Raw genomic sequence first — 18,763 nt, forward strand, 5'->3', positions numbered from 1 at the left:
CACATCCTCATAAATGACGACAAAAATTCTGCGGTTCCTTTGCCATATTAACTCGTGTCCAGAAACAAACGAAGAAGAACGATCGGGGCTGAAATGTCTCCGAACATCCCTTCGTCTCTTCCGTGCTTTTTCTCCGTCGTGGTCCATTAATCCGAAGAATTATGATAGACTCGAGAGATTCTTCGGATCTCGTGCACGTGGATACACAATGTGATCACCAGGCGTTCCTCTTTCGATGCGATCCACGAGTTTGTGCCTAATCCATGCCCCAGCTGACCGACGTCCTATGGCTTCGACCAACTATCCAGAGCTTTGGTGAACGCACGGCTTTATTCCGCTGTCACTTGTGACCAAGTTTCAAAACGATTGGAGCTATCGAGTGAGAGGCCAGTAGACCAGAGTAGAGCAGGAGTTCGTTGAGTCGATCGAAGATTGAGTTGATGAAGATCGCGATGGCCGACGACGGTTCACGTTGATCTAGAGAAACTACGAGGTACGACTGACTACGCGTGTGTATAGTGTGTAGATGTAGTGAGGATTTGTTTAGAATAGTTTAAAATGATCGATGAATCCGTGGTGTAAGTTATGTCCAGTTAAACTTGTGAAAATTTGTTCTTATTTCTGTATTTAGAGGTAGGATCACAATAGCTATTAGTTTATTCTTTAGATAAATCTATCACACCGTTCTCAGCTGAATAACCTTTATTGCACTTTGTTACATCGACTAGGGATAAAAACAAAAGAATATCTTAAAACTATCGATTAAATCTATCGATTATATCTAGAACTATCTTCTAGTTACTATTTATTGTAACTAGCGCATCTGCATATAGATAGCGATTCTTGAATAACTGCATCTATGTTGATTGGTCAATGGAATCGTTTCACTAATGTGACCGTATTTCGTGTAATCGAACACACAATTTCAGAAGCTTCTCCGCGAAAAGAAAACTCTAGTTGAAATTTGAATCTGCATTGAACCAATTACACGTCAGTAAAACTCAATGTTATCCGTAATTTACATTTAACAAGATTTAAAGATAAATAAAAGAAAAAGTAATATACGTGATAATAGTACGAATAAAAAGAAATATTTAGATTTACGATTATCTTACATTTATTTAGCGATTCAATTTATCTTTTCGTTATCGAACTTTTCATTGTTATTTTTACAATGTTCTTTCAAGGCCTCTGATCCTCAGTATTGAACATTTTCTTATCAAAATAATCTTGTAAAAGCCGTAATCTAAAAAAGCTTTCTAAAGAAGCCTGTGAAAACTGTGTTACAAATTTTTCTAATGTAACTTTTACGAAACATTTTGCTCTGATATAGTTTATCGATCAAGGTTTTTAACAGCAGTGAAAGTTTCTTAGTATTTTTCATAATCTTCTCGATGAACCTAATACTGCGAAAATGCTCTACACTATAGGAGAATATAGCTATATTATTTTCATATTGTTCATGTAGTTGCATATGCAGCGAAAAAGTCGCAAGACAAAGGGATCGTGACAAAAGGGAAAGTAGTTCCTCGGATTGAGCAGAGAATACAGGATTCCTTTGTAATGATCCGAAGATAATCTTATGAACGTGGATATACGTCATACTTATCGATTGCTCCGCATTTCCTTCGTGAAATCCATAATTCAATTTCGATATTTAATCTAAGAGAACTTAATCTGGATACCGCGATCCGTCAAGTTAATTTTCGATTCATTTTCCAGCTGCCTGTACATTTCAAATTTCAATATTACACTTTCAGACGAATTTTCTTTATCACATTTTTTATTTAATTTAGGGTGCATGTTAGATGTAAGTGCTCAAGAAATACTCTCGATGTCCAACAATAAAGTTTATTTAACGATTAACAGTCAACAATCAACAATCGCGCTTCTCGAATGTGTCTGCTTCACTGTTACACTAGATCCTTCGCACTTCGCTGTTCGAAACGGAATGAATCTTTTGTTTAAAACCGAACGGATTCTTTTCTTTGTTTCCCCTCGATATCCCCACTACGCTCGCATTCGTTAGACGTCCGCGACCGTTGCTGCGTATGCATTCTTCCGAATATTCGACGAAAATACCGTAGGGATATCGATGGTACATTAAGCATGTCGACCTTACGCTTTGATGATATAGCGCTTTGTGTCGCAAAGCCGTCGGAAAGTTCCGTCGTCGAGTGCCGCCACAAATTCATAGCTATGGATACGTGCAAACGTTTCTTCGTCCATCATATTGTATATACTATATACAATCTTTTGAACATACTACGAGGGAAATCGTATCACAAATCGAGATCGCATTCACCCACGTAGCGTTGTAACTTACGTACTTACTTGTAATCTATTGTATCACCGAGATAGTGTCCATATACTGTTTCAGTTCTTGAAACGTATAACGTCGTTTCCATGGCATTTTGTGAATAATGTTCTGAGATTATATGATCAGAGCTCAAGATTTAATTCATAGTTACTAATCTGTTCAAACATTGTTCATCGTACATCTTTTTAAACATACTCCAAAAGAAAGGCAATTCTAAATTGAGATTATACAATTGTAAATGAATCTTAAAGCTCTACGTCTCAAATATGTCTCACATTTTATTCATGTTTTATGAATAATATATGGGTTTCGGGTCAGATCTTGGTATATTTGATCGTTCTCTCTGCTCATCTAATCTTCCATATTGCTACACGATTCTCTGTCAATGTCCTCCAGGAGGTCGGGCAAGGAATTTCAAAATTCATGCAACTTTCATTATACAATTTCTATCTACCGTTATCTCTTCACCCGAAATGGAAACATCCACCCAAATAACAATAAACATTTGAAAATGTGAACCTTTCTGGATTTAACAATCATCCAACGTTCGTAGGTTTTTCCTGCGTGATCGATGAACCAGTCCACGTGAGTATCGCGGGAGACACGAGTCTTGCAAGATGAATCCATCAGAGTCGCAGCAGAATCTTCTCGCGAACGAGGCGAGAGCGCCATCGGTGCAATCTTTAAACCCGCCCTCGGACTACAGTCTTGGCCCAGTTGAGAAGCACTTCCTGCTCAGCGCGGAACGAGGTGATTGTGCCACTGTCAAAAGGTAATCCTTCGTGTCTGTCCGGAAGATAAATCGTCAAGGATGGCAACGGGGATGATGGAGGAGGGAAGGGTGCATCGATCTCGAAGTTGGGAGAGGATCGTTGCTTGATTTCTTGCTTCGTTACTTCTGCTACTTAGCATTCGTTTCTCGAAGGATGGTATTCGAGATGGCAGAGGGACAAAAGGATTATTCTTCCTACGCGATACAATGTGATTTCGTGCATAGATGTCGGTAGTAATTAGAATAGGGTACATTTCACCGATTTCGATAGCCTTGAAACTAGTAAGTTATCAAGGTCACTACTTTGAGTAATTTCCTCTTGAATAGCCAAAGTCCGCTAGAAAGCCAAGGGGCGATTGAACGACTATGATGATTTTGAGATGGATTTATCAAGAAAGCGTGACGAGTACGAGTTCTTTATTGAATTTTATATTTTTGCAAGCTTCGTTCCTCTTAGAGAATATTTCATGTTTTCGAGATCTTTGCATATATAGGTGATAAATGTATATTAATGTAGGTTAAGTAGCTATAAGTAGAAAATAAAGCTGACGATCTAAAATTATAAGATTGTGAGATATAGCTGATAATGGAGATCCATAACCTATACTTGAACATTTAAAATTAAAACTTTATTGCGATCGTCTCCAAAAGAAAGAAAAATTGGAAATGTAAAAATTATATAGAAAAAATTAAACATTATGAATCAGACTATTGGAAGAGAACAAGGATCATCCAGAGATCCTCAACATCAACTGCGTGGATCCTCTTAACCGATCCGCTCTGATCGCCGCCATTGAGAACGAGAATGTTGAACTCATCAGACTACTTCTCGACTTAGGCATTCAAGTGAAGGTAACATTTTCCATTGTAATTAACAATTAAACTTTACAACGAGTTTTATTGCTCTTTTATTATGCTTGCTAATAAATCATCGATCTTTTCTCGGATATTTTTTTCTTTAAGTTACGTAACAGATAATATTACATTGTGTTGTAAATTGGCTATACAATACACGGATGATACAACGAAAATGGTAACATATAGCGCACAATACCGATAAAGTTTCTACCGACGGGTCCACGCGTTTAAAAGCATAGTACACGACCAACATAATTTCTGCTTCCTCCTACAGGATGCACTCTTACACGCCATAAAAGAAGAGTACGTGGAAGCTGTGGAGATCCTTCTCGAATGGGAGGAAAAAATACACGAGCCTGGTCAACCTTACGTAAGATTAATTTTTTTAGATAAAATATTCTCTCTTTCGCCAATTAATCTGTTAACTGAGGAAGATAAGCTAACTCGTCTCACTTGATAAATTCGTAGTCTTCCTACGTAAAGGAGTTAAGAGTAAACTTTTTCTGTATCTCCTATGTTACAATGCCCCAATTCATCTCTACTGAAAATAAATTCTATATTATTTATATTTTAAAAATTTAAGATCGATATATCAAAGATTGATTTTTCGTTATTAAATTTTAGTTCCAAGATTATATGTAAACATTTTTTATCAATAGATATAGGGCTAATGATCTTCGTCATTCCTTTCAATTATGTTTGTGAACCTCATTAGAGATTTATTTATACAAAATGATTGTAAAATTGTGAAATTCTTCGAAAACGAGTTTGTAGAGTTTTATGAAATTTTGTGAATTTCGTAATTTTCCTAATTTAATATTATAAATTTCAAGAAAACAGATATGAAAATTTCGCTATTATAAAGCACACAAATTCATTTATTTTTCTTATAATTTCATGGATTTTCCTACAGAGTTGGGAAGCTGTAGACAGATCATCGTCGAACTTTACACCAGATATAACCCCACTGATTTTGGCAGCACATAAGAACAATTATGAAATTCTAAAAATCCTCCTAGATCGTGGTGCCACGCTTCCCACTCCTCACGATGCCAGGTATCGTTCTACAATGAAATAGATTCATTCACAAAGCATCGTCGTTATTAATTCGTTTCATTACATGCATACACTTAGACCAAGAGTTCTGAATTTTAAACGAAAATAAATTTCTTTAATTTTCAGATTTTCTTATCTATCTATGAACAATTGTCTAAAATCGACCAAAACAGTGTTAATTCGAATATTTTAAATCGAACTAGACTAGTTATTCTGTATTTTTTGGCTTCATGCCAATACTCATCTGCCGCTTACGGTGCAGTTATTCGATTAAACGTGCTAATTATGTTATTGTAGAAGTGGCACGTGCTGATCTCAAAACGTGCCGAGCAGTAACGTGCTTGCATTAGATTCTATTAAAAAATATGACAGCCCGATTTTGAGGTTAGATTTTTGCCTTCACTGTAATACTAATAGCATTACGCTCGTTTTAGTTACCTTCAACCACCCTATAGACAAATTTATTCTAACTTTAAATTAATTTTCCTCTCATTCATCATTTAACTTTTATGAAAAATATAATTTTTTCAAAATTCTTTGGAAGTTTTCAAACATCTCACTCTTTTGTTTACTAACAATTTTCTACTATTTTTATTCAATTTTTAAAACTCTTTATTCAATAATATTTCGTTATCGACATTTTTCATTCGTTTCAATTTTCCCTAAGATGTGGTTGCGACGAGTGTGTGACATCCAGCGAACAGGATTCTTTGAGACATTCTCAGGCGCGAATAAACGCGTATCGCGCGCTTACATCACCATCTTTAATCGCCTTATCGTCGAGAGACCCTCTTCTGACCGCTTTCGAACTCTCCTGGGAACTTCGTCGATTGAGTCATATGGAACAAGAATTTCGTTTCGAATATAATGTAATAATAAATTAATTTACGACCCCTTATCATTGTTATTACAACAGCTTTTAAATAAATAGTTGTATATTAAAATTAATTTTCTATCATAGGAGATGCGGGAGCAAACACAAAATTTTGCTACAGCCCTGTTGGATCACGCACGTACCTCTCTGGAATTGGAGGTAATGTTGAATTATAATCCGCATGGCGAAAATTGGGAACCTGGAGAAAGACAAACCCTGGATCGACTCAAGCTTGCTATTAAATACAAACAGAAACAGGTGAAATAAGTTATGTTTTTATATAAAGTAAATCTACTAATTCGATTTACAACATTTTCTTATTATAATATTATTATGTTCGTTACAACTTTGATATCAAACAACTAATGCAATATCTGCAAGATTGACAAATGAGTAACTAACGATGAATTGATAGAACTTCAATTTCCAAATGATTAATAGTAAGTATTTTTAACGTTATTTAAAGTTCGTGGCTCACCCAAATGTTCAACAATTACTGGCTGCTATCTGGTACGACGGTTTGCCTGGCTTTCGAAGAAAAAGTATGATCGGACAGTTCATAGAGATCGGGAAGCTCGGCGCCATGTTTCCAGTGTACAGCACAATCTATATGCTCTCGCCAACGTCACCAATGGGTTTGTTCATGAAGAAACCTTTCGTCAAATTCATCTGTCACTCCTCTTCCTATGCGTTCTTCTTAAGTAAGTCTCTCTATGTTCTGATCAATTTTATCTGTAAAAAAAAATGATCAATTTGCTTTCATTATAATTTAAGAATATTTATAACTTATTAGTTATAAGTTAAAAAAGTTATCCCATTAATCTTTATATATAAAATTCTGCAATTCTGAAATTTGTTACTTAATTTCCACAAATCTAAAACTTCCTCCTTTCCAAATTCTCTCAATGATTAAATGCGACGATTAATTAATTCGGTATTATTAAATACTATTAAATAATTCAATAAGTAACTAATTTAATAGTTAAAGTAATAGCGAAATAAAGAACATTTATGAAACAACAAATTCTTGCACAATTCAAACCATTATTATTTTTACTCTAATCAAACTCAATAGAATGGAAAACAAATTTATCGTTGTTCTAAAAATAAGAAATCAAATTAACATTCGACTTCTAATTACGCGTTGGAAAAGAACAAAGTTTTCACTCAGCTCCTCCGCCAAGACTTTCAATGAAGGGACGGCGGTTAAAAGAATTAATTGTTAGAAATTTAGTTATAATGAGCAACGAGGACTCGAGCTGATTGGAATTTGCGTTAGTGCTTCTCGGGATGGCGTCACAACGTATCGAGTACCTGGTAATCGAATTATTTGGGAACGCCTGGATGCACGAGATACTGGCCGGATGGAAAAGACGGGAACGTGGCTGCATTCCTGGTTTCGTCGAATCCGGTGTCATCATCTACGTAATCAGTAAACAGACCTTGATGAACGCTTGCTTAAAACAAGAGAAGGACAATCAATATTTCCTCCCTTACGTTATTTTATTTTACTTTAAAAACTGTTTATGTGCAGTTTAGTTTATTGTTGTTTATTTTAGGGTAATTAACGAGTAGATTAACTAGCTTAAATTTTTTAGGTCTGGTAATAGGCGAAATGAGATCATTATGGTCGGATGGGTTGCTGGAGTATATATCAGACCTTTGGAATATAGTGGACTTCGTTCAGAATATGTTTTACGTGATTTGGTTAATGTTACGAGTAACCGCATGGATTGTAGTTCAGGTAATATATCTTTCTCTACTTTCTAATTGTTAATATGTCCATGAAAAAAAGTTACGTACCCTATAGCGTCTTTTTTTAATATCAAGTTCTCAAAACATGAACTAATAGAACCATTTAATTTAATCGAAGATATAATGATTATTCTATATCATTTGTGTAATAGAGGGAATACTGGAATGGCCTAGATCCTTGGTATCCCAGAGATCAATGGCACGCCTTCGACCCTATGCTTCTTTCTGAGGGAGCCTTTGCAGCTGGTATGATTTTCAGGTAACACAGTATTATCCAGATTTACTCATTTACGATAATTTAGTAAAAAAGATGAAATTCTGAAAAGAATGATTACCTGAAACTATCGACTTAAAGGACATTCTTTTCGTTTTTATCAGAAAAGATTATTTCTTCTTAAATTAGTGATTGCAGTGGCGTTGCAAATCAAGTAATAAAATATTTGGTTGAACGAAGGTGACGTTAATTTTGAAGTGAAAACTATAGCCTGTTTTCAGTTTTTTGAAGCTAGTTCACATATTCAGCGTGAACCCTCACCTCGGGCCACTTCAAATTTCCCTGGGGAGGATGATAATAGACATTATCAAGTTCTTCTTCATTTATACTCTGGTGCTGTTCGCCTTTGGCTGTGGTAAGCTACTTTCTCACGTTCATTTATTCACACTCCTTGAAACTCATTAATCTGTTTCCAAACTAAAGATATCATCTTGCTTTAAGAATTCCAAAGTTCAAATGTTTTTATCATTACTAATGATAAAAGGATTAAAGAAATGGAAGGTCTTGTTTGATTTAGGAATGAATCAACTAATGTGGTATTATGCGGATTTGGAGAAACAAAAGTGTTATCATATGAAGGATTTTCCGGATCTACCTGATTTTGATAATCAGGAGAAGGCTTGTTCGATTTGGAGACGTTTCGCCAAGTATGTAACGACTGTAACAACCACGATAAAAGAGCTTTTACCATGTAACGAAATTGAAACTTGAAAAGATTATCTGACAATTTTACTAAACTTCTTGTGGCCTTTGTAATTAATATAATCACAAATTTTGATTTTCTCAACAACTATTTTCAGTTTGTTCGAGACATCGCAATCGCTTTTTTGGGCCAGTTTCGGTATGGTAGATCTGATGTCGTTTGATCTAACTGGAATAAAAAGCTTCACCAGATTCTGGGCGCTTCTCATGTTCGGTTCTTACTCCGTCATAAACGTTATCGTGTTACTGAACATGCTTATTGCCATGATGTCTAATTCCTATCAAATCATCTCGGTACAATATATTATAAAATATTTTTATTCAGAGTTTATTCTTATTAAATAATCAATGAATCATTCGGCTAATGTAATACGTAGGAAAGAGCTGACACTGAATGGAAATTCGCCAGAAGTCACTTATGGATGAGTTACTTCGAAGATGGTGACACTGTGCCTCCTCCATTTAACATGGTTCCAACCGGCAAAACGTTCAGTAGGATCATCAAGTGCGGGAAGACCGGGCGGCAAACCAGATCTTTGATTGTGTGTACATACTTCAATTATTACTGTTCTAATTTAAATGATATTATAATATTATGATTGTTAGATACAAAAGAAACTTATATTTAGAAGTAAAGTAGTTTAATAAAGTAGTAACATGAAATAAAGGAACTTTGGATTTAATAACAAAAGATGTAGGAATGAAGAGACTTAAAGGATAAAAAAAATTAAAAATGTGAAACGATCAGGAGCAAGAAAATTCGAAGAAGAAGAAGAGATAAAGAGCCATAAAAAGAGAAAAAACGGTTAAGATTTCAAGGACGAAAAAATTTAAGTATAAAGGAACTTAAGGATGGAAACTTAAATGCAGTTGAATTTATTGTTAGAGACAGACTTAACATAACAAGAATTTTTTTTTATTTGGAAGTAGTTTACAATCAATTCTTATTGAGAATTATAAATAAATTATTCTGGTATGGTACTATAATGTGAATAATAAATGATTATCGTATATTTGGTTCTAGCTGAATCTAATATTTAAATTTAGAGGGTATCTAACATAAGAATTTAGAATTGTAATATTAATGCAGTATCGTGAACGAAAGGCCTAAGAGATATCGAGCGAACTATAAACAATGTCGCGAGAAAGTCAAAGTGTTGACAGGCCCAACAACGTATCGTCGGTCCTTCAATCGAATAGTTTCGTGGAAAAGGCCTGCGTGACCCTGGCCACGAGCGGTTACAGCGCACGTGCGTGTTGGGGCTAAGACAAAAAACGTGAGACTAAGCAAAATATAAGGAGTCGTTAAGGGACAAAGACGAATTAACAGTCAGTGTGAGTTGAGAAGTCAGAGAGAGCGAATAGCTCTGTCAAGAGAGAGCGTTAAATCCATGGTGACGAGTGTTGCAAATTAACTATCTAGTTGTCTTAATTATAATACGTATTATAATTATTATATTTATTTTATTATAGTTATTATAATTATATTAAGTCGAGCGACTTAATTATAATATTGTGATCAGTTCACGTTGAACAACCATCGTTTCCTGTTTAATCCATTTATTGTAAATAAACTAATTGTAGTAAAGATCTTACAATTTTTGGTGCTCGCCCGGGATTGGACAAGACAGAAAACGAAATGTTTAACAGAACTATCCGTGCTAGTTTTGGATTTGCCGGTGCGTGGTGCGATAAAAGACGATATCGTTGACCGTTGACATTAGTGTAGTGTTGAAAAAATAAAAATGGCAAACATTGAAGACGAATAATTATCAAGTGAAGAAAGTTTGACGCTGAAAGAATTAAGGAATGAGCTCGCATAGATGAACTTACCAATATCCGGTGCAAAGTCAGTATTGATTGCTGAATCGAGCGTGTAGGGCTGGACAATCGAATCTTAAGGGATCGACAAGCGGTGAAGGATCAACAGACCAGCGAGGCTCAGGAAGCGTGCAGAGAGCTGAGCGCGATCGAGATGAAAACGAAAACCTGGAAAAGCTAAGGACGAAAGAGTTGAGAGCGCGCCTCGCTAGTTTAGGGTTAAAAACAACGGGCAGAAAAATTGAACTACGCGCGCGGCTGCAAGCGGCCATGGATGAAAACGATAAAAAAGACGTAAGAGAATGCAGGAGAGGCACGCGAGGGGTGCACCAGGATCTCATGTGTTGGTTCGATATTGAGCTTCAAAGACGTCGAAGATACATTAGAGTCGTTCAGTGGTGATAACAGCGAAAATGTCGGCCGATGGTTCGAGTCGTTCGAGAAAATTGCAGACATGTGCATGTGGTCAGAAGGACAGAGGGCGATTTATGTGAGGAGACTGCTGAAAATACCAGCAAAAACATTTGCGAGTTTCGAGTGCCGTACTAGGACTTGGCATGAGCTGAAGAGAGGGCTGATTAAAAAATTCTCTAAAAAAATTAATAGTCGTCAAGTGCACCAGTTACTCAGAGAAACGAAACAGAGAAATGATGAAGCATGCTTGGCTTATATGTATCGCATGTTTGAAATAACCAGCCTTGTGGATATGGAAGAGGAAGCAAAAGTGGAACACATTATAGACGGAATAGTAGACGAAGAAAGTGTCACGATCGGCGCCCTTCGAATCCGATGGACCGATGATGGAGATAAAGATGTGGCGAACTTGGCGACAATGTATATCGCCGAAGTGCCTAATGAGTCATCGATATCCCAACGGTCCTTCCACCGAATGTTCTAGAAGCGTAGCAACGGTTGCGTACGCCTACAGGGTAGTGGGGATATTGAAGGGTGACAAACAAAAAAGAAACAGATCTCATCGAAAGTCAAATTGCAAGAGCTTCAGTCTTGAAAAGTCACGGCTGGAGCTCAGAACCAAATCACGACCAGTGTAAACTCAGAGTTCAAGAAATAAATTCTCTTGCTTTTTTTTTTTGTTACATTTTATTTTTCTTTTCGTCTGAGCTACCTCTTTTTTATTTTACGTGACAAAAGCAACAAGTCTACACTGTACGGCGCTACGTCAATCAAAGCGTTAAGGAAAAGATTAATTATGTACGAGGAACAGAAGTGTCGTAGAGCAAAGTCGACTGTGAAGCCGGCCAAAATCGAGAATAACAAGAAACCCAGTCAATCTGGAGATGTAGTGAAAAAGACAAGATGTTACAATTGTGATGACAAAGACCGTATGAGTGCGAATTGTGCGAATAGGTCGAGAAGCCCTAAGTGCTGTAAGTGTAGTTACGGACACATCGCATCAAAGTGCGAGAATCTGAGCGAGTCCCTTAAAGAGGTTTGTAGTACGTGGCAATTGTTACAGACGTAACGTGGTAAAGACATTAAGATCGGAAATTTTAAATTGACCGCGCTGATAGACACCGGCAGCGAATTAACTTTAATGGAGACAACACGGACGGTTGCGATGAAATTTTCGTAGGATGTACAGAGTATCGTGCGAATTGTACAGTCGAACAAACAAAGCCTAGCGTGAGTTTTATGCAGCGAATGAAAAGCGAGAATGAGGCGGCTACAAAAAAATCTCAGGTAGTGCGAAGGCGAGCTATCAATTCGACCTCTTGTTGGTGAAGGGCGTTTAACAAGAGACGCAAGAAGACGACAATGTACAAGACGGGAAATCTGGTGGCGATCAAGAGGACGTAGGCCGACCCTGGGCTAAAGCTGCATTTGAAGTTCCTTGGGCCGTACCGCGCGGTAAAAGTTTCGCGAAATGACCGTTACATGATGCAGCGAGAAGGCGAACACGAGGGGCCGCAAACGACCTCCACGGCGGCTGATCATATGAAATGGTGGGATATTGTTGAAGTCAGTGGTGCGAGTGAAACTGGCGGTGATGAGAACATCCGAGGACAGATGTGTTTGTCAAAATGACCGAGTGTAGTATCGTGGACGAAAAGAGATATCGGGTGAACTATAAACAATGTCGCGAGAAAGCCGAAGTATCGACAGGCCCAACAACGTATCGTCGGTCCTTCAATCGAATAGTTTTGCGAAAAAGGCCTGCGTGATCCTAGCCACGAGCGGTTGCGGAACACCTGCGTGGTGGAGCTAAGACAAAAGACAAGGAATTGCTAAGGGGCAAAGGACAAAGACGAATTAATAGTCAGTGTGAGTTGAGAAGCCAGAGAGTGCGAATTGCGTTGTCGTGAGAGCATTGGATCCGTGGTGACGAGAGTTGTGAATTAACTATTTAATTGTCTTAATTATAATACGTTATTGTGATTAGTTAACGTTAAACAATCATCGTTTCTGTTTAACCAACATCTGTTTAATCCATTTCTTGTAAATAAACTAATTGTAGTAAAGATCCTACATTAATGTTCGCGAAATCGCCACTACTGAACTAAAAGAAATCTTTAAAAATAATTTTCAGAAAAAGTCTAGAGAAAAAGCGTTGGCAAGACATGACACGGTGATGCGATTACTCATCAGACGTTATGTAACTGCGGAACAAAGGAAACGAGACGAGTTCGGTATCACCGAAGACGACGTAATGGAGATCAGACAGGACATTTCCACGTTACGATACGAGCTTATTGATATACTTCGACAAAACGGAATGAGAACACCAACGCTCGACAAACAGGATGCCGCACGTAAGATTCAAATTGCTTCCGCCATATTGTATCTTCAACTATCCCTGTTTCATTATTTTATTATGCAATTCATGAATACTATTTGATTCTAATCTAAGATAAGACTAATCTAAGATTCATATCGTAGATTACAGCGATAGAATATCGAAAAATTAGTTATACTCGGTTGCTATTTTAAATTTACGATTAACAATATGAGAATGAGTTCATGTGATTATTGTTTGTTATTGTTGGAGATACGATAACTATTTACGTTATATCTCACAAAAAATACTGAAACTTGTATGGTTTATCTTTAATTGAAAACGAACATTATGTTTGCATTAGTTGATATTACATTATCCAGGTGTATGTATATACTATGAAGCTTTGATATGAGTAATTTCTTCAAAGAAATATAGAAATATGTATTCAGTCATCTGCTCTTTCAAGATATAAAAGATATAGAAATATTCAGGTTAATATTAACACTTTGCGGACTGCTGACGCGAATTCGCGTCTTACATACTTCTTGCGGCATCATATAAAAATGTTAACTATTGTTAAATAAAACAGTAAAGAAAGCAATGGGTGCTATACACAGAATGTTATTATAGTGTTTGTAATTCCTTGGTCAACGTAAAAAGTCATATTGAAAAATTCTTCGTCAAAAAATCTGGGAGGTTCTGGAAGGGTGAAATATTCAAGTTGCTTGAAAGATGGAGAAAGATTGTGAAATAAAATACCACGTATACGAGAAAGATTATAATTTACCTAAAAGACAAATCTTTTCTCTCGCGTAAGAAAGTAAATCAACTAAAATGATACAATACGGCTAATAATTAAATTGCGAATATTTATGCAAAATTATATTTTTATAAACGCGTCTAAAAATATCTAATGTAAATAGAAACTACCAAATATTGTTGCAAGCACATGCGCATTTTGTATCTGTAGATGTAAAAAATCCGCAACCTGCTATTAATAATAAATAACAATCAATAATAATTGTTTTCATTAGTATCTGGCAAGAAAGGTCGTGTGATGGAACGTCGACTGCAAAAGGACTTCCAGATCGGTATAGTAGAGGGCATCGTGAACGCCGTGATTCAGAGTGAGAAGGAACCTAAAGATGTGTTCAGTCAAATCGCGAAGGCTATTGGTCGAAAGAGTAGCGGAAGCAAGAAGAAAGACTGGAACGCCATGGTCCGGAAGAACACTTTCGTAAAGGATCCTATTGGTAGCACGACCGAGGCCACTATGAAACAAACGCGACGCAGTATACGTAGGCACTTACAAACTCAGAATTCGGACTTGGCCTCGTTAGATCCTAATCGTTTGGTTGATTACAATCCTAATCTATTGGAAGTATCACCGACCACGAGGATCGCCTACGCGAAATTCATGATAGGTCGGGCAAGACCTGTTCCAGAGCAAAAGGAGGAGGGGGGTAAGTGTATCTTTTTTCCTCATACTTATGTCTTTTTTACTATACTAATGTCCTTTATTATTGTTATTTATAGAGATAATAAATATTTGTAGTAATAAGGTCGAAGCTTCCTAAATTCTAAAGCTTAACTTGGACACAGCTTCTTCATGCAGAGAACCGATCCGTGTCTTCTGGTTGACCTTGTAAAATCAGCTCACTATAGTTGACGCAAAATTAATTGTTTAAAAAATTAGGACACGAAGGAAAATCATTCTTCTCTGACTGTCTCAGACATTTTTATATTTTTCTTACTCCTTTTTTTTTTAATAAGATGTTAGCACTAGAACTATCTTGGACTAAAGCATAAAGCTTTTATCAAATAAATGGAAATACATAACGTATTTCGAAAAAAATTACTCACATGAATATTATTCAAGAATGCGCCGTTGTAACCCTAAAAAATTAATTAATTTACAAGACTATAAAATTTCAATGAATTTGGATTTTAACTCGAATAGTTCTTAGTATTAATTGCATACAATAAAGTACATTTGTAATTTTATTTTTTGTTGCCTATAGAAAGTAAGAATGATGTTGAAGGATCGCAAAAATCCGTTCGAATTGTAACCGAGCCTGTCCATGCAACGCCGATCTTGAAAAAGACTCTACTAAAATCTTTGAGCAGTGGTAGCTTGGAGAAAGGTGGAGAGAAAGCAGTTTCGATAGAAGTGAGGGCACCGTCTCCGATTCCCGAGGATCCGAAGGAAGGAGAGGTTGGAAATTCACCTCAGAGCAAGGCTGGTTTAGCGAAAAACCCAACAGATACAAAACCATTGCCGGAAAAAGAGGAAGGAGATAGGAAGAACACCGAAGACGAGGAGAAAAAGAAAAGGGAAGAAGAAGAAAAAAGGAAAAAGGAAATGGAAGAAGAGAAGAAGAAGAAAGAGGAAGAAAAGAAGAAGGATGAAGGAGAAAAGAAAAAGGAATCGAACAGCGAGCCATCAAAACCTGCGGCTAATGAAGATAATGTTCCGGTAGCTACGACAAAATTGAGGGGAAAATCGAAGGCAACTGGCCAGATAATGGGTGGATGGATTTAAATTTCTTTGTTTAGCAGGAAATTTTTTTGACGAGTGAAGGCGTTGGTAATTTAATTGTCTTGTAGTTATGAGTTCCAGTTATAATAATTTACAATAATCGAGAAAAAAGACACCGTTTTTATTTTCGTATCTGTCTTTTTCTTCTTGTATTATTTCTTTTTTCTGGAAACGACATTATAAGTAATTGTCATTAAACGTCGACAAGACAGTTTAATTCTTTGACACTAATTAATTTATTAAGAAATTTAGATTAATTTATATATATTAATTAATTTATAATTTATATATATGTGATTTTATCTTTTACATTTTTCCTTCTTCAGTAGTATCGTCTAATTTGCTATAAGTTTTAGTTATTATCGAGAATTAATGTAGGCGTGAGATAAAAGGAACGACAGACAGCAAAACGAACAATATTGTAAAACAGTTTTAGAAACAAATGAACATTCATTCACAGGATTCATTGATTGATTCATGTTTTTTATTCGTATACACTTAGCATGCTGCCAACGTGAGTATGTACTTTCGATTCTCTCGACTTTCACATCGAATAGAAGCTTTAAGAGGCGATTTTTTTAAACAAACTTGTACGTAATAATTAATAAAAATAATAATTCTTTCTCTACATAGTAATTTATAATTAGCTCTATATGTATATTGGTAGTATAAAAAGGAATAAAATAAATTAATGTAATTTAATCAGAAATGGATTTATCCAGTTATTTCCTTGTGTCACGTTACACATTTGAAACATAATATTGACAAAAACCTGCAAATGAAAATTATTTTGTTGTTAATATTTATATGTAAAAAATACTTCTCTCTCTCTCTCTCTCTCAATATTCTATTCACAATTTATCAAAATTTATCTTATTTTACTATTTTTCTAATATTTTTTCTATTATTTTATTGTAACATTTTAACACATCTTTGACTTAAAAAAATTGTTTCATACCCTCTCCCGTTTCTCTGCGTTTTCATTTTAGTGGAGACGTTATTCTCTTTTCTTCTATTACTTATTTTATCTTCCTATAATGTAAAATAAATGTTTCGACGATTGTAACTACTTATATAAAAGGTATAAAATGATAATGCGAAAATATAAATTATATATTTTTACCTCCACTAATTCACCCACAAGCAACGTCTTCAACATACGTCTTGCATCTAAAGAATGTCCAATTTCCTCGAATCCACGTGTTGCATTTTGTCCTGCATACTCTTCCAATAACTCTTTTCCGCCAGGATGCTGAAATCAATTTTTAAATTTTGATTAAGAATTACTCCTAACGTGTAAAAAAATATTTTCAATTTTAATGCTACAAGTTTCTCAATTTTCCGTAAATACCATATTGCAAAAAAATTATTCAAAGATTTCTTCTCATTTTCTCTATCTTATAATTTATAATTAAATAAATGTAATTACGAATTACTTCATTTTTCATTTATTTCGAACATATTTTACAATCGCTTTTGCAATCTTTTGTAATTCTTTTTATATCTTTGCTCGCTTACCTTATGTTTGTAATCGGTAATGTCATATACCATATCATCAATGACGATCCAGAGGCTCCCTTCGTTTTTCCCATCGTGTTTCGCCACTTCTTTCAACGAATATCTTGGTAATTCGCTCATTTTTTATGATCAATAAAGGTTAAGAAATAAGTTTCAAAGTTTTCTTGTCTAATGAATTTAATTAAACAATTTCAGAGAGATCCATCCTCTTCTCAACTCGGCTGTTGAATGAAGGAATATCAGTTAGCGCGATTGATCTATAATGAAACAAGGAAAAAGTACACAGACGTGATCAACTTCGCATATGCGATAAACCAAGATAACACACGTCACGTCTGAGAGATTGGGAATTTTAAGAGGAAAACTATTATGTTTTCGGTTTTATCTATGTTGTGTGCTCGGAAATTCGATTAACTAATCTGACTCTTTCGATGATTTTGTAACAGTTTTTTTTTTTTTTCTTTAACTGGGGACTTCCTGTACTATTTTTTATACTATTTAATTTTCTGCTTATTTTATCTGCCTCTGATAATTTTGTTAACATTACGCCTTTAATATTTCGTTCTTCTTCTCATTAACACGATTAATAAATTAACCAAAATTTTAATTAATAATACAGTGAAAATTTCTTTAATCAAAGAAAGGTAAAACGATATTCCGAATACTTCGATAAAAAATGTATATTTCATAAATTTAAAGTACGTTTATAAATAATAATACAGTGCAAGATTTCGAAAATTAAAAAAAATTGTTAAGAAATGAAAAAGATGTAAATTATGATACTCTGATACAGCGATGATTTTATGTTAAGTAGTGATAAAATAAGATTACATCTGGATTTTGTTATTGAAACAACAAATATATATATATATATAATCGACGAATATACTCAATTAACAGATAACAGAGGAATGTTACTGGTGACTAAAATTAGTCAAATTTTATACAATCTATTCTTAAGTAATAGTTCTTGTTGATAATTTACTGTTATATAACTACTATTGATGTGGGATAATTATTCTGAAGAATCATTATGAAGAGGTCATTATGAAGATTTACGTCATACATATATGTATGTATGTATCTTTACAGTAGGAAATACGACACGAGAAACAGTGAAATATTTGCATTAAAAACCTGATAAAAGATTAGTTACTTCGTTTATAAATGTTTGGTTCTTCGAAAAAGTTAAATATTTGAGAAATAACATATTAATGATATCTTTTTCGTTGTAGATTTATTCTTAAGGTAAATCAATATTTTAGAATTTCGAGTGATTCTTGAGAATTTAAAATATTCTATTTATCACAATTATATACAATCATATACAAAAATATACAAGAGTAGAAGATGTAAATAGAATTGTTTATTTATTATTGTTAAGGTATGGAGAGAATTTGAAGAGGTATTACAAAGAACTTTATTTGAATATTCACATAACTTTGCTTGCCACATGAGTTACTCGCCGGAGGCCTAACGCACGAGATTTCACACTACGCATTGCTCTCTTTTCTCAACGGAGGCCTAAACCACCATA

At 35.1% G+C, this 18,763-nt stretch overlaps 2 protein-coding genes across 4 annotated transcripts; one reads left to right on the top strand and one right to left on the bottom strand.

Moving 5' to 3' along the window:
- Window positions 1–324: 324 nt before the first annotated feature.
- LOC126926500 (transient receptor potential protein) lies at window positions 325–15,785 on the top strand. Of its 2 annotated transcripts, XM_050742789.1 has the most exons (18): window positions 325–493; window positions 2,874–3,092; window positions 3,800–3,944; window positions 4,225–4,320; window positions 4,864–5,006; window positions 5,674–5,875; window positions 5,968–6,138; window positions 6,347–6,581; window positions 7,160–7,312; window positions 7,479–7,624; window positions 7,788–7,894; window positions 8,131–8,264; window positions 8,427–8,556; window positions 8,710–8,905; window positions 8,989–9,153; window positions 12,981–13,203; window positions 14,204–14,632; window positions 15,191–15,785. In XM_050742789.1, exons 2-18 carry the CDS (start codon window positions 2,938–2,940, stop codon window positions 15,709–15,711), a joined length of 3,351 nt encoding a protein of 1,116 aa, XP_050598746.1. In that variant the 5' UTR covers window positions 325–493; window positions 2,874–2,937; the 3' UTR covers window positions 15,712–15,785. The 2 variants fall into 2 exon arrangements, with proteins under 2 accessions (XP_050598746.1, XP_050598747.1); XM_050742790.1 differs by lacking the exons at window positions 12,981–13,203; window positions 15,191–15,785 and having other exon boundaries at window positions 14,204–14,359.
- Window positions 15,786–16,170: 385 nt separating this feature from the next.
- On the bottom strand, window positions 16,171–18,763 carry LOC126926504 (cytochrome b5-like). Of its 2 annotated transcripts, XM_050742797.1 has the most exons (5): window positions 18,668–18,763; window positions 17,227–17,483; window positions 16,832–16,960; window positions 16,667–16,740; window positions 16,171–16,480 (listed from the first exon to the last, which is right to left on the bottom strand). In XM_050742797.1, exons 2-5 carry the CDS (start codon window positions 17,344–17,346, stop codon window positions 16,444–16,446), a joined length of 360 nt encoding a protein of 119 aa, XP_050598754.1. In that variant the 5' UTR covers window positions 17,347–17,483; window positions 18,668–18,763; the 3' UTR covers window positions 16,171–16,443. The 2 variants fall into 2 exon arrangements, with proteins under 2 accessions (XP_050598754.1, XP_050598753.1); XM_050742796.1 differs by lacking the exon at window positions 18,668–18,763 and having other exon boundaries at window positions 17,227–17,706.

Source organism: Bombus affinis, chromosome 18, assembly GCF_024516045.1.
Source record: "Bombus affinis isolate iyBomAffi1 chromosome 18, iyBomAffi1.2, whole genome shotgun sequence".
NCBI classification, from domain to species: Eukaryota; Metazoa; Arthropoda; class Insecta; order Hymenoptera; family Apidae; genus Bombus; species Bombus affinis.